At 47.6% G+C, this 22369-nt stretch overlaps 1 protein-coding gene across 1 annotated transcript; it reads left to right on the forward strand.

Moving 5' to 3' along the window:
• Window positions 1-2223: 2223 nt before the first annotated feature.
• LOC138492792 (ice nucleation protein-like) lies at window positions 2224-17609 on the forward strand. The gene is made up of 2 exons (XM_069620150.1): window positions 2224-2376; window positions 12141-17609. The coding sequence occupies exons 1-2, from the start codon at window positions 2224-2226 to the stop codon at window positions 17607-17609; spliced, it is 5622 nt and encodes a 1873-aa protein (XP_069476251.1).
• The last annotated feature ends 4760 nt before the right edge of the window (window positions 17610-22369 follow it).

Consider the following 22369-nt stretch of genomic DNA (forward strand, 5'->3'; position numbering starts at 1 on the left):
TCCGGGTTATTTCTGTGACAGAAGCAACAACTGCAGCATTTAAGATTTAAGAACAGTTTTACACACAGAAACAAGACGCCAAGGGACTGAGTGCATGCCCGCGTCAAGTGCTTTCTGTTATTTATACTATTTAATTAATTTATATTGCGCTGGTTGGTGAGGTGAAGTGTACACATGGGCCACTCAAGAAAGAGGAACTCACAAGAGCCAACGGAAACTGCCATTGTAATAACCCTTGGTAGGTACAGCAAGTTCGCACAGCAAATACTCTTGTCATTTTGTTTAGAGTATTAGGTCTCTACAACACTCCACCACAGGGCAGTAAGGCCTATCAGAACACTGGCATATTGGCAGTTTCTCTGCCGACCATGCAGTGGCAGAGGACAAAACATAATCAATGGTGTATCATTCCAAGGTCATTACATAGTGATAACAGCCCTCATGCCACGTGATCGAGGGCCTAGCAATATTACCACCTCGTAATGGCCCAAGGATGGCATACTTGCCAACCCTACCGATTTAGGTGGTAGGATACCGCTTTTTAAGCAGTCCTACTGCCTACCGCTTTATTGGCAACAAATACTGATTTTTTTAAAAAAAAACATGTTTTATTTTTACTTTTTTTTTGTTGCCCACACCAGCTTGGGGGAGTCTTTCAAGGGTTCCCCTGACCTAGCGTAGCGGGAGAAGGCGCGGCATGCAGGCTTTTGATGTCAAAAGGCACCCACAGCGGTGGGCTAAATGCACCCCTCCGCCGCAGGTTCCTTTGACAAAAGGCACCATTAGCCCCCCACCACGCCAGCTCGGGGGAGTCTTTCAAGGGCTCCCCCGAGCTGGCGTGGTGACAGAAGGCGGGGCAGGCGCCTCATTGTCATTGAATGCACCCGCGGCAGGGGGCTCATTCAATGACAATGGGCTGCTGACGCGCCCTATTCCTATCATTACCTCCTCACCTGACTATTTTTGAAACTTTAAGATTCCTACAGATTTTTGGTCACAGAATGATGCATGTATGGGATGGGGGCTTCACTGTTAGTAGAACATTCCATCCGGTGAGGGTTTAAAACAAGGAAAGACAAAGGAGAAAAATTGGACCTTTGGAAATGGACACTTAAACCAGCCAATAGCAACTGTGGTGCAAGCAGCCAATCAGGAAGATGAGAATGTAGACAATAACTGCCGGGTTGGGTCGGTTGGAGGGGAAAATTCAACTTCCTTTTTTTTGTAAACATACTTGTGTTCAGGGCTAGGCATCTGCTCCATCGTAGCTACGCTCAAATGAGGAAGACTTTCCTGCACAATCAAACGAGAAAGGGCTTCTTTTATTTAATGAGTTCCCCTTTGTGTAACTTGGCGGCCATCTTGTGCTGGTGTTTTCACCGTGAAACCTGTCCATGCTGCAAGCACGTTACATTTTGGAACACTAACGAGTTTTCCACAATGAATTTCAAGCACATGGGTTACTGCCCTAAGCACTAATAGTGTTGTATCCCGTATGTATGTGCAGGGTTGGTTCCTCTGAGTTCTTAGCACAGATTATGTGCACACATGCGCAGCTCAGTCTGATAAGTCAAGCATTCAGGCCCAGAGAGATTTGCATTGTGCTTGGTCCTTGGATCTCCAGATGTTTTGGACTGCAACTCCTAATTATCGCTAGCCAGCATATTCAATGGAGAGGGATCATGGGAGTTGTAGTCCAAAACATCTGGAGAGCTGCAGCTTGCAGACCCCTGGTCGATATGGATCACTTCTTTGAAGAGATAACCCTTGCCGATCGCAGAATATATTGATACACACTTTTACTAAACAACTATTTGACTAAGACGAAAAGATTTGGTGCGGCAGTAAAGTCGCGAGAAAGAGAGAGCCTGATGCCTTCTCGTGTGGCTACAGCTGGAGAGTGCAGTGCGCGAGGCCGCACGACTCACATTTACGCCAACACCTGCCTTCTTATATTCACGAAACAGAGATGTGGACTGTAGGTTCAGGGTGAAGCTGGGTAAAGAAGATGTGGCAGCAGGGTCGTCACGCGGGGGGGAGCAGGGGGGGGAACTGCCCCGGCCTCGCGCTTGCGGGGGGCCTCGCGTGCTAGCTCCCAGGGCACGTCCTAGGTCTGGCAGCCAAGACGGCAGAATCAGTCCTCTGTTTCACTGCTGGTGACACCTTCACAAGGACAGTCTCCCAATTGCTCCTTGGTGAAGGTGCCCTGAGGATCCGGCAAGCATGCAGGCCTCTCAGCGTTGCCGCCATGGCACCATCACAGAGAAGCATGCGCTTTCCCACATCAGAGAGAGGGTACCTAGGTTGCCGCCTGGTGTGCCCGAAGACCACATCTGCACAGTGCAAAAGCGGCTGACCTCTGACAGCGCTGTACAGGTAACTGCTCAGGCCAATACTGGTGAAGGAAGATGGTCAGTCATAAGTGCACTCAGTCACCACTCCCTTATGGGTTGAGTCAGATGATTCAAGCTGGCCTAATTCCACACTCACCTTTAGTTTGAACTAAAGAGTTCAGTTTCTGCTGTAAAACTCCAAAGTATTCAGCCAGTCAACACATCTATCACTCAGCAGCAAAGCTGCAAGGTCAAATGCATTTGCTGTCAATGGAAGTGTGGTGCTTATCCTTCATTTTATTGTCAATAGATCTGGCCGCTCGAATCTCAGCATCAGCCTTTGATCTGAGCTCGGCAAACACCTTTCACTACATTAGGGATTTGAGCAGGTTCTGATCGATTCAGAGCTCTTAAGCGGCTTTCCTGCCCTCATCATTTTGCTAAAACTTAAAAAGCAACACACATCTTCCCAACGCGCAGGAACGTAGAAGGGGTACGTGTGGCTCAGTTGAAGGTGATGAGTGTGAGTAGTGTGTGTCAAAGAGGAGTATGGGGAGGAACCCCCAACTAAGGAAAGAAACACTTATTTATGTATGTATTCATGTATGTGTATGCGCTCGAAGCCCACAGGCATCTGGGCGCATTTCTTACATAGAAGGTTACAGATGATACAGTGACATGAATAAAGTTTACAAAGATTGCAAAGAGTACATTTGAGTGAGAAAAAAGAACAGAAATGTACAGAATTTACATAATTACAGTACATTTCTTCCACATCACAAAAGAAATATTTCACTGAGATAAAAAAGATTTACAGAGTTTACAGGAAAATCGTAAGGCAGAAGGATATCTAGGATTCTTGGGCAAGGAGACAAGTTTTGGCGTTCCTTCGGCATGGGTGGTTCTGTGCATGGGTGGTTCTGTGCATGGGTGGTTCTGCATGGGTGGTTCTGCGTGGGTGGTTGTGCATGGGTGGTTCTGTGCATGGGTGGTTCTGTGCATGGGTGGTTCTGCATGGGTGGTTCTGCATGGGTGGTTCTGTGCATGGGTGGTTCTGTGCATGGGTGGTTCTGCATGGGTGGTTCTGCACGAGTGGTTCTGCACAGGTGGTTCTGTGCATGGGTGGTTCTGCATGGGTGGTTCTGCATGGGTGGTTCTGCCTGTTCAGTTCTTAGTGGTAAGGGTAGAGTGTTCCATAAGTAAATGAACATTTGTGAATGAGAAATTTGCAAACGACAAATTCGATGACTCAGCATACATGCTTTAAAAACACCCAAATTACTCTGTAGAAAGAGTTATCAGATTCAAGAATAGTATTTTGTTTTTAATACAAAACAGTTTACATTGCACACACAACACATGATATGTATGAAGTGCACTGTGTCGACCACACTTAAGACCACAGAGGTTACAGCTGGGTGAAGAATTCGGCCGCAGTTACTGCCGCAGACAGGGCAAGTCTCACGAAAGCTTCCGGTTCCAAGGGCACACGCAAACTCTTCAAAAGGAGTCTGCTTTATCTGGGGTACTCAAGGCCAGGTGCCTAGAAAGCGGTTACTGCACAGAATGAACGGGTCTTTAATGCTTTACTGAAGGTGATGAGAGAGGGCCGGGCCGGGGCTGCGAGGCGCGGCAGTTATCTTGGAGGAAGGTTTTTCTGAGGAGGGGACGGATCCTCAAGTGCCTCGTCATAGGGTCTCAGGGTGAGCGTAAGTGCCCGGGGCCCGGGGGTTCATAAAGCCTCATTTTGTGTTTGGAAGTATGGCAGCGCTACACCAGCTGGGATCTGGAAGGTCACGCGACGTATGGTTGCACGCGGAATGCGGGTTGACCAATATTGAAACATTGAAGAGTGATAGCTGTACAACCGCTCATTTATTGACTGCGGCTCTGGGGAAATCCTCATCTCTCACTCACAAAAAGTCTGGTGGAAGACGTATTGTCTTCGAGTGTAAGAAGTTCATCTCCTTGGTTAAATCACATCAAATCCGTCTTGTGTTCACTTGGCCAAGGACGCTTCCTTAGTAACGCACTGGACATCAGTAACTCTGAAAGAATGCAGGTGGTAACTGATCAGGGATAAAGCCAGGTGGGACGATGAAGAGGGGAAACAAACCGTTACATTTTACCACACAAATGTTATTATCAGAGCAAATGCAGCAGGCTACATGCACAGATCCAAGGAGGAGCGCAACTCATTCTACGCTTTAGAATCAATCTTTTGTTCTCAGGTTATAGCGTAGCCATTAGCGCGGAAAACAATAAATGTCCATGCTTAACCCCTTAAGTGCCAAGGGCGAGTATGCTTGTCCTTTTTGCATGGACTTGCATAATAGTCTGGCAGTTGATCATCAACATTTGATGCTTTTTTGCCCAGTCTTCAAGACACTCAGGAAGAAATTCCTTATGCCCTCATTGAGGGCCTGAGGAGTAAGACAAGCACAAATGGCTTCCAGGCTTCTCTTATCAGTCCAGGATTTCTCTAGTGTGCAATGTCTATACTTATATATAGAACATGGGCTCAAATGGCGAAAGTAGTTACTATCTGGGAACGATATGTTGGATCAACGATGTTGATTTTATTCTATTTTAATTGTATCAATTGGATTGATGTTTTAACTACAAATTTCATGTTTATAATCCTGTATAATGTTTGAATGATTTTTAATCGGAATAAACTTGAATTTTGACCTTTTGAATATGCATCGTCCTCAGAAAGGAAATTGGCGGAGATTCTGTGGATGTTGGGATATCGGTTGCATGTAATGAGTTCACCCAACACCACACTCCAATAGCGCAATTGGAAGCGTCGGAAGCGTCTGCCTTGTGTGTTGTGCAAGAGCGAATGTAGCGGTGTGGCATGATGATCGTAGTTACGCATCCCAGTCCTTTCCTCTAACTAGCTGGTCCTCCGACAGTCCTGCGACGACTCAGAGCGTTTCTGAGGTACTGTAGTTTTTAGCCCTCAGCTAAAGTCAGAAAGCCTGAATTGAGAGCCGGAATCGGAGCCGTAGTCTCGAGTTATAGACCGCTTTATGATCTGGGGAAGTTATGCCAGTCCTGGGCATTCAAGCGTAAGAGTGGCTTCTTACTTGTTACGGTAAGCCCAAGGTTGCTGGTTTGTGTGGCCAGCTCCTCTTTCCTTTTCCCGCTCTTTTGCAGTACTTTGGTGGAATTAGTGTGGGTTTGAACTGCTCATTTCGCTCTAGTTAAGGCTAAAGGATACCTTAACATCTAGCCCTTTGTGTTCTGTCTATCTGTATCTGTCTCGCAAACAAGTTGGCTTTTCCGACTTTCCTTATTCCCGATTCCTGATTCCCGACCCGCTGCCTGAAGAAGAGACAATGAAGCAAAGGGCAAGCAGTCCCATTGCAGCATGAGCTGCTAAGCGTGCCGCAGTGGTGGGAGTTACCAAAAAAGCAATCGGAACACATAGTCATACTACTGTGTGCCCAGTATTTCCTGTGATATTTGACAACAACAGGGGTTATCGGAGGAGGAGGATGATGAGCTTATAGTGGTTGATACGGCTCTGAGTGACATTGTTTTGAATGAGGCGTCTGTTATGGAGTCAGCAAATATTAAAACTATAAACAACAATGTGGAGTTCATGGAAGACATCACATCTCCAAACACTAAGTCTAAGGGCGCATCCTCCGGAGGGCGTACAATAAAATCCTGTCCTCGAAAGACATTTCGGTTTGGAAGTCCGACGTGTATGAACTTGAGTATGAGCAAGACAATGAGCAGGACACCCATCAAAACAACAGACATTTTTTCCCAAACACAATCAAGTTTAATCAGAGGACATGGGGGTTGTTAGTATATACCCTCCCACAGACCCTCCCACAGACCCTCCCACAGACTTAGGTACATAATTAATGGTTGAACTGACTGCTGCTGCTCCATGTCTGTTGCGTCTGCACTGGGAGGTAGAACGTATCAGCCTCAGGGTTGTTGCTCAGACATTGGGAGTGATATAGGGAAGAACGTGAGGGTTCCATATTTGATGGCAGAGGAAGCGCCTATGAATGATCCAGCACAGAGTGTCAGCTATTGTTTGGGGGTCAATTTTGAAGATAGTGCATTGATCAGAAAGAATACATAGAACTGATCGAACTGATAGTGTGCACAGAACTGAGCGAGTACATGCAACGGGTGGAATGCTTAGAACAGATAGAGGGCACGGAATGGACACTGTACACAAAATGATTAGAGTGCATGGAACGATCTGAAGTGCATAAGACAATCGAAGCGCATAAAACGATCGGAGTGCATAGAATGGTTGGAGTGCATAAAACGGTTGGAGTGCATAAAACAGAGTGCATGGAGCGGATTTGAGTGCATGGAACGGTTTGGAGTGCATGGAACGGTTTGGAGTGTATGGAACGGTTTGGAGTGTATGGAACGGTTTGTGGGAGTGCACAGAACTGTTTGGAGTGCTTGAAACGGTCAGAATGCATGGAACAGTCGGAGTGCATGGAATGGTTGGAGTGCATGGAACTATTGGAGTGTGCTCGATCTGAAGCAACTAAGGTAAACCACCAAATCACATCTCCACGCTTACTCCATTCTTTACACGACCACTCAGCTAGAACACAGCGATACTCTGACACCATTCGGTATAGCTGTTTTCATACGATCACTTGCCTCATACTCCCCATCATCGTAACTAAACATAGCTGGTTAAACACCCTCAAGCCTAGGCGTTCTCCTCAGGCCTAACGCAGCCAGAATCGGTCTGGATAACAACCGGCCAGAACAAACACATACTCTTGATCTCCCAACCACCACACCTACCCCTAGGAAGCAGCTATCACACAAATGCCACACCAGCTGCACACATATCCAGTGCTCACACGCACCTTATGACTCTCTCTCTTCACTCTACTGACCTGAACTTCGGTTGCCAAGGGCATTCAACCTACCAGCGCTTTGAGATCATACCAATGGTACATAAGGCGCTATATAAGTGCAAAGTACATAACATAACATATCTCCAGCATGGATGCTACCATTGTTTCTGCTTTTGTACCGATTAGAGATACTTGTTTAGTAAATTAAGAGGAAGGAAATGATGAAGTGAGTGCCGATGTACACATCACAGTAGAGTTTAATGTGTTTCCGAGTTCTGGTATCATTGAGCTGGAAGGAAATGCAAGTTTAGTGTCAAAAGGCGCAGCCTTAAAATCCCTACCTGATAGTGTCTCGAGTTGCAACTCTGCTTCGATGTTTGCAGTTCTGGAGTCACTACTGGAACAATTGCTTTCTAGATCTGATGTGATCATGAAATGTCTCACGGAGCAGGATAGAGCGATCGCAAAAAACAGTGGATCATTAATTCTTCTTGAGACCATTTTGCGGAATGGGTCTGTCAACCTCGAGAGAATTAATATTAGTCCTATGACAAAATTAAAAGATTCTATATCAAAACAGAATGCGGAGGCACTACCTTCACCGCCTCCTTTAGAGTTAAACCCTGTAGATGGAGACGCATGGCATGCACGTAGAAAAGGAAAGTTATTTATCAAGCTGCCATGTGAAGCCAGAATGAAGTTAGTAAGAAGAAAGCAGAAAAAGGTACTGATAGAAAGTACTACTCATCAATGATCCAAACTGTTTCCCAAGGAGAAAGTCCATCTGACGGAACTGTTCATATAATATCTGACAAGAAAAACAAAGAAAATAATGGAAACGAAAGAAAGAGCAAACAGGACCGGAGAAAGGAAACACAGCAAAATAAGTGTGTCTTCTTGACATTCTTTTCTGTAGCGGACGATAGTGCACTCTCGAATAATAAGGGTGAGACATTTGAACGTATCCATCATAGAGCAAACAGTGACACATTAGAGACTGTTGGCTTGATGAAAGTGGGCGGGAAAAAAGAACGAGGGAATAAAAACTGCAATCACCCAAGGCTTCTAGCTACTGGAGTGCATATGGGGCGGGCCTGTATATGATCTCGAGCCACCCTTCTCTATCCCAATTGGCCCAGCATCCCTGCCTGTGAAGCTTGTATCCGCACCAATATGGGCAAGTCAGAACGTGGAGGTTCACATGGACGTTTCCTTGGCCATGGACAGTCAACGTGCCTACACGTTGGATTGTATTGAGGACATGAAGGTCAAGGTTCTGGATGTCAGAAGCCTTTTTCGTACTAATAAGCAGAACTATTTGAATCGTTCACACATTATGGAACTGTTTAATCCATTAGACCTTTGCATATCATTAGAAGTAACGTCATTCAAATAGTTGTTGCACGTGAGAGTCTGTGACTTCTCTGGTTCATTGTTGCACTGAAACTATGATTGATTGTGTTGCAGAACTTTGCCAGCTGTTCTTAGGGCTGGGTTATGAGTGCACAGTGGTAGAAGTAAAAGAGCTGAAAAACATGGGGGCCGCCGGGGCACCGTGAAAACAACATGGAGTGCTTTCTAATGCACACCATTTTGCTAACAAACATCTTGCCCCTGATCGCTCAGCCTCGTCATTGGATAACGTTCGCACGACTGATCACATTATTTCAAGGGGTTGGGGTCTTGGTGGTATTGTAGAGGGCACTGGTGGTGACCACAGTCATTGGGAATGGTTGGCTAAGATGGTACAATAGAGAAGGCAACAATGTCTTTAGTCCCCCATTCCTTTTGATATGTTGGAACACTACGGGCCACCAGCATTTGTTTGAACATGAAGACCTTCTAGATCATATTGACAATTTTACTATTGTAATGACACAGGAGTCCCGGGTAACTGAGCCTCTGGTGTTGGACGGGTGGAATGTTATCAACAAACCAGCAGTTAAAGGAGTAGCAGGTCGACCGAAAGGAGGCTTGATTATGGGTGTGAAGAAGCTTCCGGCATTGACAGAAAGTCCCTCTGAATCCCCCCACATCCTTGCCGGTAGATTGGACTATTCAGGCGACACAGGTAGCAGGGAAATTCATTTAATTCTTGTGCATGACCCTCCTTCTGCAGGATCACATGCAATTGTTCTCCGGGAGATGGAGGAATTTGTTGGTAGTTTAGCGGAAACTCTACCAATTGTGATATGTGGGGACTTTAATTCTAGAATTCCAAGGAACACAAACACGGCGTGGTTCGATAATGATCGGACCTCATCTGCAGTCTATTAGACTTGAGGCTGGATCGGGCTTGTACACATGGAATAGGATGGCCAACATACTTCAAGCAGCAGGATTCTTCTTGGTTAAGGTGCAAGATCTTTCTGATCTCCCACCCCAGTTCACTCGCACCTCCCTGAATAGCGCTTGCTTCATTGAATATGTATTTACTGGTAATGCACAGACCTCAATTGAAGAAATGTGTATATTTCATCATTTTGAGAGTGACCACTTCCCTACTATAGTTACTTGAATGTTGCGGGTCTAAATCAAGGCGAACCATCTAAGGGGTGACTTTCGATTAATCCAGCGTTAAATCGGATCATTTGAAACCCTACGACAATTGAAGCAACCAAGGTGGTGCTGCAAAAGGTAGTTGAAGCGTTAACATGTCCAGAGTGTTTGCCCAATGTTGCTTTTTATGCTTTGCTGAGTGGTATTTCCTTTCTTATAAAATATGAAAACTGTCTCATATTGATCAGAGTCTGTCTTTTCCCTCGTATTAAAGCTAATCAAAGGATGGCGACGGTTAAAAATCAAAAACATCAACGTCCTTCTCATAAGGAGGTTAAAATAAAAAAGAGCAGTAACCATAAGGATTTGAGAATGTTAGCATTACACATCACTGACCCGTTACAGTATGCAGTAGAGCATAAGCTTTTATAGAGGAAATACTCAAAATCGTTAAAACAGCATAAGTATGAATTTGAATGCAGGCATTGGAGAGATTTACACCCTGATTCATGGATTATTTGCGCCAAAAAAAAACGGGATTTGTGCGCCATTCTGCCCGCAAATCCCCATTTGTTAAACAGGGATTTGCAGGCAGAATGGCGCACAAATCCCGTTTTTACTATAACGCCTGATAATCCTTGGGAAACCTTCATGTCTGGTGAAAATAAAGGATGCATTGTTTTCTGCACTAAGTCGTGGCAAAGAATAGTAACATTTGCAATGATTTTACATTGCTGTTGGTGAGAATTGAGGAGTATGTCAGAAACATGTGGTGGTTTTGTTTTAAAAGTTAACTGTTTTCATTTTAACTGTACAATACAATAAAACATTATTTTTTTTTAATGAGGTTGATGACGAGGTGCAGCCTCCTAAACCCAGTGAGGATCTGAGTCTTGGCCTTCTTCACCTTGATTGTGCTGTCTGTAATATACTTCTGGAAGGCCACCGGGGTGAAGTCTGTTTGGGTGCTGTGCTTGTTCCCGGTGTTGCAGAACTGGTCCCCTTTGCCTATCAGGAGATTAGTTGTGCTTCTGGGCGGCACACGAGGAATGTGGCTTCTCCCGCCTTTGAGTGAAGCACACTACGCGTACAGCCAGATGAAGGACCCGGGCGAGAAGTGTTCCAGGTTTTCTGTGTCGGCGCTGCCCAGGAAGATGAGGAGTAAGAAGTTAAGGTTCCCGTTTGTCAGGATGTCACTCTATATGTGGCCCACATGGCATTTAAATGCTAACTGGAGATCCCACCAGTGGGTCCAGACTTGCAAAGATTGCAAGGTGGGAATTGCAAGTATTCGATTCTCAAACAAGGCTTATTAAGACTAAATGTACTTGTGTGTTTAACATGTTTAAAATACAGGAGAGCACCAGGAGGCGCAGGCAAGATGGCTGCCCGAATGCTCTGCTCATCCTCTTAACCTCAAACAATGTATGCAGAGAAACCGATCAGTACCTGAGCACAGGGGGCGATACCCAGAGGGTCCACCCCTGCAATTAGAGAAGCCCCACATGAGAGCCTGAAAAAAGGAAATAAGTGGAAACGAGCCCCAAACAGAGGCGCGGAGTGGAAGGGGAAAATCGCATCGACAAGGAGAAGGCGACGCCGGCCTGACATCCTGGTGCATACCACAGAGGGACATAGATGGAGGAGCTGCCGTGTACCGGCTTTGGGCATGGACTAGTCTGAGATGGTCCTTCTGCACTGAGGTGAAGCGGGGAATAGTGAGAGCTCACCTGTCGAGCACCTGGTGGTGGAGGGAGACCAGAGGCGGACGCAACAGGTGAAGGGCTGACAAGCTGTGGCAAGATGGACTCTTCATGATGGAGAGCACTGGATAAGTGGGAGCAAGGCAGAGATTGCTGAGGTGAGGTGAAGGAGCCCTCGGCCAACATACAAGGTGCAGGAAGCGAAGGTGGCACACGCCTTATGGACAAGGCTCATAGAGGTGTTGCTAAGTGGCCCAGGTGGCAACTGCATGGTAACATAACGATGGTACATACGCAGGGAAAAGTGCCAGCGTGTGATGGTGAATGGGAGAACAGGATGTCACAACAGGGATCAATGAACACGTGGTGAGGTGTGGAGCTCAGTGCAATAAAGAGGCAAGCAATTGACAACTGGAGGGGTACACTAGAGGCAAACTGGGAGTTTTGCTGGAAGAGCAGTTTCACAGGCGTTGGTTCCAGTAGACTAGAGATCTAAAAAAAATGTGAATACCAGAGGTGGCATCACCAGAAACAATTCTGGAAGCAAACACTTGAGGAACCAAGAGCAACTGGGGAGGGGCCAGTGGAAGGTGACTTCCTCAGTGGAACATGAAGAGGTGCAAGGCAATACCGGCCTCATGGTGCAGAAAAGCAAAGTGAGACACAGAGTTAGCAGAGGCAACCCAGGTCGCGGGCCAGCTTACAAAGGTTCCAAAAGGTAACAGACTGTGCGGTGGATATGGAAGCAGGCACCAGCAGAGTACACTAGCACTCTACCAGCAGAGTACACTAGCACTCCACCAGCAGAGTACACTAGCACTCCACCAGCAGAGTACACTAGCACTCTACCAGCAGAGTACACTAGCACTCCACCAGCAGAGTACACTAGCACTCCACCAGCAGAGTACACTAGCACTCTACCAGCAGAGTACACTAGCACTCTACCAGCAGAGTACACTAGCACTCCACCAGCAGAGTACACTAGCACTCTACCAGCAGAGTACACTAGCACTCCACCAGCAGAGTACACTAGCACTCTACCAGCAGACTACACTAGCACTCTACCAGCAGAGCACACTAGCACTCTACCAGCAGAGCACACTAGCACTCTACTAGCAGAGTACACTAGCACTCCACCAGCAGAGTACACTAGCACTCTACCAGCAGACTACACTAGCACTCTACCAGCAGAGCACACTAGCACTCTACCAGCAGAGCACACTAGCACTCTACCAGCAGAGCACACTAGCACTCTACTAGCAGAGTACACTAGCACTCCACCAGCAGAGTACACTAGCACTCCACCAGCAGAGTACACTAGCACTCTACCAGCAGAGTACACTAGCACTCCACCAGCAGAGTACACTAGCACTCCACCAGCAGAGTACACTAGCACTCTACCAGCAGAGTACACTAGCACTCTACCAGCAGACTACACTAGCACTCTACCAGCAGAGTACACTAGCACTCTACCAGCAGAGTACACTAGCACTCTACCAGCAGAGCACACTAGCACTCAACCAGCAGAGCACACTAGCACTCTACCAGCAGAGTACACTAGCACTCTACCAGCAGAGCACACTAGCACTCCACCAGCAGAGCACACTAGCACTCCACCAGCAGAGTACACTAGCACTCCACCAGCAGAGTACACTAGCACTCTACCAGCAGAGTACACTAGCACTCTACCAGCAGAGCACACTAGCACTCTACTAGCAGAGTACACTAGCACTCCACCAGCAGAGTACACTAGCACTCCACCAGCAGACTACACTAGCACTCTACCAGCAGAGTACACTAGCACTCTACCAGCAGAGCACACTAGCACTCAACCAGCAGAGCACACTAGCACTCTACCAGCAGAGCACACTAGCACTCTACCAGCAGAGCACACTAGCACTCCACCAGCAGAGTACACTAGCACTCCACCAGCAGAGTACACTAGCACTCCACCAGCAGAGTACACTAGCACTCTACCAGCAGAGTACACTAGCACTCTACCAGCAGAGCACACTAGCACTCCACCAGCAGAGTACACTAGCACTCCACCAGCAGAGTACACTAGCACTCCACCAGCAGAGTACACTAGCACTCAACCAGCAGAGTACACTAGCACTCTACCAGCAGAGCACACTAGCACTCTACCAGCAGAGCACACTAGCACTCAACCAGCAGAGTACACTAGCACTCCACCAGCAGAGTACACTAGCACTCCACCAGCAGAGTACACTAGCACTCAACCAGCAGAGTACACTAGCACTCCACCAGCAGAGTACACTAGCACTCTACCAGCAGAGTACACTAGCACTCCACCAGCAGAGTACACTAGCACTCCACCAGCAGAGTACACTAGCACTCCACCAGCAGAGTACACTAGCACTCTACCAGCAGAGTACACTAGCACTCCACCAGCAGAGTACACTAGCACTCCACCAGCAGAGTACACTAGCACTCAACCAGCAGAGTACACTAGCACTCTACCAGCAGAGTACACTAGCACTCTACCAGCAGACTACACTAGCACTCTACCAGCAGACTACACTAGCACTCCACCAGCAGAGTACACTAGCACTCTACCAGCAGAGTACACTAGCACTCTACCAGCAGAGCACACTAGCACTCAACCAGCAGAGTACACTAGCACTCCACCAGCAGAGCACACTAGCACTCTACCAGCAGAGTACACTAGCACTCCACCAGCAGAGCACACTAGCACTCCACCAGCAGAGTACACTAGCACTCTACCAGCAGAGTACACTAGCACTCCACCAGCAGAGTACACTAGCACTCCACCAGCAGAGTACACTAGCACTCAACCAGCAGAGTACACTAGCACTCCACCAGCAGAGTACACTAGCACTCTACCAGCAGAGTACACTAGCACTCCACCAGCAGAGTACACTAGCACTCCACCAGCAGAGTACACTAGCACTCCACCAGCAGAGTACACTAGCACTCCACCAGCAGAGTACACTAGCACTCTACCAGCAGAGTACACTAGCACTCTACCAGCAGACTACACTAGCACTCTACCAGCAGAGTACACTAGCACTCTACCAGCAGAGTACACTAGCACTCTACCAGCAGAGTACACTAGCACTCTACCAGCAGAGCACACTAGCACTCAACCAGCAGAGCACACTAGCACTCTACCAGCAGAGTACACTAGCACTCTACCAGCAGAGCACACTAGCACTCCACCAGCAGAGTACACTAGCACTCCACCAGCAGAGTACACTAGCACTCCACCAGCAGAGTACACTAGCACTCTACCAGCAGAGTACACTAGCACTCTACCAGCAGAGCACACTAGCACTCTACTAGCAGAGTACACTAGCACTCCACCAGCAGAGTACACTAGCACTCCACCAGCAGACTACACTAGCACTCTACCAGCAGAGTACACTAGCACTCTACCAGCAGAGCACACTAGCACTCAACCAGCAGAGCACACTAGCACTCTACCAGCAGAGTACACTAGCACTCTACCAGCAGAGCACACTAGCACTCCACCAGCAGAGTACACTAGCACTCCACCAGCAGAGCACACTAGCACTCCACCAGCAGAGTACACTAGCACTCTACCAGCAGAGTACACTAGCACTCTACCAGCAGAGCACACTAGCACTCCACCAGCAGAGTACACTAGCACTCCACCAGCAGAGTACACTAGCACTCCACCAGCAGAGTACACTAGCACTCAACCAGCAGAGTACACTAGCACTCTACCAGCAGAGCACACTAGCACTCTACCAGCAGAGCACACTAGCACTCAACCAGCAGAGTACACTAGCACTCCACCAGCAGAGTACACTAGCACTCCACCAGCAGAGTACACTAGCACTCAACCAGCAGAGTACACTAGCACTCCACCAGCAGAGTACACTAGCACTCTACCAGCAGAGTACACTAGCACTCCACCAGCAGAGTACACTAGCACTCCACCAGCAGAGTACACTAGCACTCCACCAGCAGAGTACACTAGCACTCTACCAGCAGAGTACACTAGCACTCCACCAGCAGAGTACACTAGCACTCCACCAGCAGAGTACACTAGCACTCAACCAGCAGAGTACACTAGCACTCTACCAGCAGAGTACACTAGCACTCTACCAGCAGACTACACTAGCACTCTACCAGCAGACTACACTAGCACTCCACCAGCAGAGTACACTAGCACTCTACCAGCAGAGTACACTAGCACTCTACCAGCAGAGCACACTAGCACTCAACCAGCAGAGTACACTAGCACTCCACCAGCAGAGCACACTAGCACTCTACCAGCAGAGTACACTAGCACTCCACCAGCAGAGCACACTAGCACTCCACCAGCAGAGTACACTAGCACTCTACCAGCAGAGTACACTAGCACTCCACCAGCAGAGTACACTAGCACTCCACCAGCAGAGTACACTAGCACTCAACCAGCAGAGTACACTAGCACTCCACCAGCAGAGTACACTAGCACTCTACCAGCAGAGTACACTAGCACTCCACCAGCAGAGTACACTAGCACTCCACCAGCAGAGTACACTAGCACTCAACCAGCAGAGTACACTAGCACTCCACCAGCAGAGCACACTAGCACTCTACTAGCAGAGTACACTAGCACTCCACCAGCAGAGTACACTAGCACTCTACCAGCAGAGTACACTAGCACTCCACCAGCAGAGTACACTAGCACTCCACCAGCAGAGTACACTAGCACTCAACCAGCAGAGTACACTAGCACTCTACCAGCAGAGTACACTAGCACTCTACCAGCAGACTACACTAGCACTCTACCAGCAGACTACACTAGCACTCCACCAGCAGAGTACACTAGCACTCTACCAGCAGAGTACACTAGCACTCTACCAGCAGAGCACACTAGCACTCAACCAGCAGAGTACACTAGCACTCCACCAGCAGAGTACACTAGCACTCTACCAGCAGAGTACACTAGCACTCCACCAGCAGAGTACACTAGCACTCCACCAGCAGAGTACACTAGCACTCCACCAGCAGAGTACACTAGCACTCAACCAGCAGAGTACACTAGCACTCCACCAGCAGAGTACACTAGCACTCTACCAGCAGAGTACACTAGCACTCCACCAGCAGAGTACACTAGCACTCCACCAGCAGAGTACACTAGCACTCTACCAGCAGACTACACTAGCACTCCACCAGCAGAGTACACTAGCACTCTACCAGCAGAGTACACTAGCACTCTACCAGCAGAGCACACTAGCACTCAACCAGCAGAGTACACTAGCACTCCACCAGCAGAGCACACTAGCACTCTACCAGCAGAGTACACTAGCACTCCACCAGCAGAGCACACTAGCACTCCACCAGCAGAGTACACTAGCACTCTACCAGCAGACTACACTAGCACTCCACCAGCAGAGTACACTAGCACTCTACCAGCAGAGTACACTAGCACTCCACCAGCAGAGCACACTAGCACTCAACCAGCAGAGTACACTAGCACTCCACCAGCAGAGCACACTAGCACTCTACCAGCAGAGTACACTAGCACTCCACCAGCAGAGTACACTAGCACTCCACCAGCAGAGTACACTAGCACTCCACCAGCAGAGTACACTAGCACTCTACCAGCAGAGTACACTAGCACTCAACCAGCAGAGTACACTAGCACTCCACCAGCAGAGTACACTAGCACTCTACCAGCAGAGTACACTAGCACTCTACCAGCAGAGTACACTAGCACTCCACCAGCAGAGTACACTAGCACTCTACCAGCAGAGTACACTAGCACTCAACCACTCAACCAGCAGAGTACACTAGCACTCAACCAGCAGAGTACACTAGCCTACCAGCAGAGTACACTAGCACTCCACCAGCAGAGTACACTAGCACTCCACCAGCAGAGTACACTAGCACTCTACCAGCAGAGTACACTAGCACTCTACCAGCAGAGTACACTAGCACTCAACAGGGGAGGTGGTTGCCACAAAGGAAGACATTCACCTGTTATTGAAGGAGATATAGTCAATTTGTGCAGACATGCATGCGTCCATGAAAGATTTGAAGGGATGGTCTACACAATGCAAGGAACTATTGAGATGCTGGAAAACAATCAGCTTTCACTGGATGTGATGGAAATGAGGCTAGATGCAATGATAAAAGAGTTGGAAGAAAGAGATTGTGACTTTTCACTAAAATCGACGACTTGGAAAACAGAGAAAGGAGAGCAAACATTTGCAAATTGAGAGTCCGGGAAGGTGAAGGAGAAAGCATTAAGAGCCGGAACAGAAGTTCAAGGTGCTATTCAGGTCTATGCTCACAGAGGACATAGTGGCTGCTCGAGAATTCCACTTTGACAGAATTCATAGGGCGGGAGGTCCAGCGGGAGGCCCACGATCGATCCTTGCGAAATACCATTGCTACAGAGACAAGGCGGATATACTGGAGAAGGCCACAAAAATCAAGGACTGGCCTTTTGAAGGTACAAGGGTCAGTATATATCAGGACCTGTCCTCTTTCACCCCAGCAAAACAGGGAGATTTCAGGGTGCTCACTCAGTGGCCGAGAGAACATGAAATGAGATCTCAATGGCGGGTTTCATTTTGCTTTGACCTTTGAGATTGGGACCGAGGAAATTCAGAATTAAGACTAAAGAAGAAATGGATGGAGCGCTGGCCCATCTAGAAGTTGGACAGGAGATGACCACCCCCCGCCCCAGCCAAGGAAACATGTGTGCTGCTTGTAGACTTGTCGGGTCAATAGATCTTGAAGGAAGGGCGAAACAGGGAGGGGGAAAAAATTCAGGCAGCCGAACACTCTGTTGCCAAAAACGTGAAGGCAGTCTCAATGTTTGGGAGGAGAATGAATTTGAAAGAGTGTCATTGGAAGGGATGGATGGCTAGAGGGACACGCTACAGGGGGTGATCTGTTGGGAACATGATCTGTGATAGGTTGAAAATAATGGGGCTTGGGAATGTACAACTCGTGGAGAAATGGGCAAAAGAAGAGAGGGGCAACGAGGAGGAGAGTGATACCTGAGTGGCCCTGAGTTTGAATCAGGGTGCCTCAAAAATTAAGAGGGGGATAGGAAGGGGTATAGGAGGGGGCGGCCAGGAAGTGAAGGGGGAAAGCAGAAGGGTAGGAGGGGTATCTGTGATATTCTTAACACTAGAATATGTGTTTGTTTAAAGGTTGCCTACGTTTACTAGCGAAAGGATAGTTGAGGTATATAGAGAATGTTTTCTGCAAATTCCATGAAGGGTGAAGATATGAGAATAGGTACATTAAACATGAATGGACTAGGCTCACCTGGAAAGATAGCCATGTTGGCGAGCATGTTCATACAGGAGGGGCTAGCAATGCATGTTTGGACAAGAAATGAGATACAAAAAAGGGGAAGAGTTTGCAATAAAATGTCAACAGTTATAAAAATTCCCTAGGATTGGAAGTCCACAAGTTGAAGAGAGATGTGGAGGTTAGATGTGTGGTAGTACAATGCAAAAGAGGGGCTCGGGCTTTAACGCTATATACACCCAACATGGGGGAAGAGGGATTTTGCTCAGGCACCCTACAGATGTCGATGAACTAGAGAAAGGGAATGTTGATATGTGGGGTGATTTTAATGCAGTTATGTATCCCAAAATTGATAAGTGTTCGGTTAGGGAAGGTGCCAGACACTCAGATGTCAGGACGAGATACACACTGCAGAGTTTGCTGGGAGACCACTTCCTCTTTGACACTTTGAGGATGGGGAACCCTGATAAAAGAGAGTACACACTCTACTCCATTCCCCATAACACTTATTCGCACATTGAACATATTGTGATGGAACTAGGTCAGGAACACTTGAAGAAAGGAGCCTCCATACACACGGTCAGAGCATGACCAGGTGAAGACTACGACCATAATAGACAGCAAAATACGGAGAGAATAGCGGTGGATCTGTAATGATAGACTGTCACGGATAGGGTTTCTGATGCGGAGAAGAAGGAACACATTAAAAACTGCTCGAGACAGAATGACACTGGGGAGGTGAGAACGAGCATAGCATGGAGGCAGAAAAGGCCACTTTTAGGGTGTTGGTAATGTCTGAAGGTACGGCTAAGGAAAGTGAGATAATCTTGATAGAGCAGAGGTGGAAAGAGGACATTCTAGCAGTGGATGAGAGAATGAGAGGTCAGACAAGGAGTCACTGATTCAGGACAAACTGGCTAAGAGGAAGGCCCTGAATAATCTATGGAAAGACCTGATTTATGCGCAACTCAGATTCTGTATGCAGGTATACTTTGAAAAGGGGGATACGGCGAATGCAATGCAGGTGAATAGGTTAATGGTACAACAAGCAGAGAGAAGGGAGGATAACTCAGGGTCTCAGGAGGATAACTCGGGGACAACGCACTCGTCTTGGAAGCAAGATGACGCAGAGCAACACAAGTTCGATCCCCGGGTCCGTGCTTAGAGACCTCTGGGTATTAAGCATGGTATAAACATCCCATTGCAATTAGACAAAGGATGTGCAAGGGGGGATATAGCGTGAAGATGTGGTGATTATTATCTAGAGCAGATGAGGAAGTTGGGGAGGTTAGAGTGACGGCCTTCTTAGACAGTTATGAGATATCAGTGTTGAGCACAGCCGAAGAAGCAGCACTTCAGGATCCCATAACATTGACGGAAACCAGAAGGGCTCTGGGAAGTTATGGGTTTACTTCTACTTTCTATAAGAGAAATGCAGAGGTGCCAGCGCCATCTTTACAAAGGATGTTTAACTCAATGTAGAAGGGGGGGGGGAGAAGCTCCTACATCTTTTTTGGAAGCACGGATTGTTTTGGAAGGAAGGGAGGATTCGGAATCTGTGTGGTTCTTATAGACCAATCTCCTTACTGAATTTTGTTGTCAATACATTCACAAGTGTGCCAGTTAGGAGATTGGACTACCTTCTCCCCAACTTGATCCACCGGGACCAGGTAGGCTTTGTGTGTGACCGGCATGGTGCAGATAGTATTAGGAACACCCTAGACCTGATGGTGGCTAAAAGAGATAGAATGGAGGATCCTATGCACCTGTAGATTGACGCTAACAAAGTGCCTGATAGTGTGGGGAGGCGGTCCCTGATTGGGACCTTCAGAAGAATGGGCTTCAGATCAAAGTGGATGAAGGGGATGGAGCACCTATGGTGTAGTGTTGGAAAGGTTCCTTCTGAGACAAGGAAATAGACAGGGCTGTTTGCTTTATGCAAAAGCGATAAGAGAAGAGGGATACATTAAAGGATTTGTAGTGGGGGGGTGAACAGTATACACTGGTCTTAGTTGCAGAGACACATCAGTTCACTTGATGAGACCAAGATTCCCTACCAACACTGACTAAGATGCTGTGGATATATAGATCTCTCTCAGGTTTTAAGGTAAGTCTGAGCAGCTCATTGCCCTTCTGCTGGGAGAAGAAGCAAAGGAATTGTGCTAGACAATGGCAGATCGAACAGCAGATGAACAAATTAAGTACCTGGGTTTTTATTCCAAGACAGACTAAATGAGGCACATTTTCCAGCCTTGTGGGCACATATCAAAGAAGACTTGAGGAGGTGGGCAAGGTGGCTCTATCCTGGGGAGGAAGGCTGACCACGATCAAGATGAACCTGCTTCCCAGGTTGTTATTCTTGTTTCATATGTTGACGGTGGAAATCCCAACACTTTTTGTGAGGAAGTCAAGAGGGCATTAGGGCAGTTTGTGCGGCAAGCCTAGAAAGTGAGAATTTCTCATGCGAACTTGACTCGAAGTAAAGACGAGGAAGGAACAGGTTTACTGCACTTGGGAAGCTACTATAGGACAGCACAGATGAGAGTCCTAGCACATCTGCTGAGAAACAACACAAGAAAGCAATGGGTGCAATTAGAAAATGTAGTGTTAGCACCAGTAACAATGGGGGAATGGCAATGTGTCCTGCTGGATAAAATAGCGGGAAGAATCCATTGACATCCAATGCTGAAAGTGCTCTGGGGAATTTGGAGAAAACTGAATGATATGGAGAAGGTAAATACATGGCCATTGTAGCTGTATCTGGGTGTTGCCACTGAGGTACATGATCCATGAACCTCTAGGATTCCAGCAATGGTAGGAGAAAGGGCTAGTGTGAAACTAAGCAGCTGCAGGAGGGACTGCATTTGGATTCTCTTTACCCATTTATGTTTATGTAGTTAAAGTGGGTGCTGATAGACCCGAAGTGGAAGAGGATGCCGGACAGACCATTGACAGCTTTTGAACAAGTATTGGATAAGCCGGCGACTATGAAAAGATTGGTGTCTAATCTGTATCTGGCACTAATGGAGACACAGGGGGAGGATACGGGTACCCACAGAGAAACAATGGGAGCGAGAAATGGGGATGGAGTTTAGAGAGGATAAGTGGAGGCAGCTATGTCGAGGAGCTTGGAAATCTTCACTCTCAGTGCAAATCAAATTGCATGACTAGCATCTGTTATACAGGTGGCAGTCCCCCCCCCCTCAAGAAGTTACCATGGGTCAGTCCAAGAGTGCAAGGGTCAGTCCAAGATTGGAAGGAGGTCTTCGGATGGATAAGGGATGTGGAAGGACACATGAGGGCTCAAGTACCAGTGTTGGTGCTGTTTGGTATGGAGGAGGAGGGGAGTACCTAAAGAATAGTCCTCCTATGCCCAGAAATGTATCGCTGGCAACAATAGTGCACCTAACCATCCACTGAAGAGGCCGAGTCTACCAACCTCTAGGGAATGGGTTGCTTAAGCGAAGGAGATTCATGAGATGGAAACTCTCACAGTGTAGCTTCCGGAGAAACCCAGGGCATTGGTGATGGAATGGCTGGCCTTCATAGGAAAACCTTCAGGGGAAGAGGGAGGCAGGAGAGCTTTTGGTGTAGGGGAACTGGATAATGCTTCATGAGGGTTCCATTCCTGTTTGTAAGGGGCGGGAAGGTGATGGGGGCTTGAGGGGAATTGAGGGAAGGGGGTAAGATGACTAAATTGGAGGTCGATAAC

Source organism: Ambystoma mexicanum, chromosome 10 (assembly GCF_040938575.1).
Source record: "Ambystoma mexicanum isolate Mex_15411 chromosome 10, UKY_AmexF1_1, whole genome shotgun sequence".
NCBI classification, from domain to species: domain Eukaryota; kingdom Metazoa; phylum Chordata; class Amphibia; order Caudata; family Ambystomatidae; genus Ambystoma; species Ambystoma mexicanum.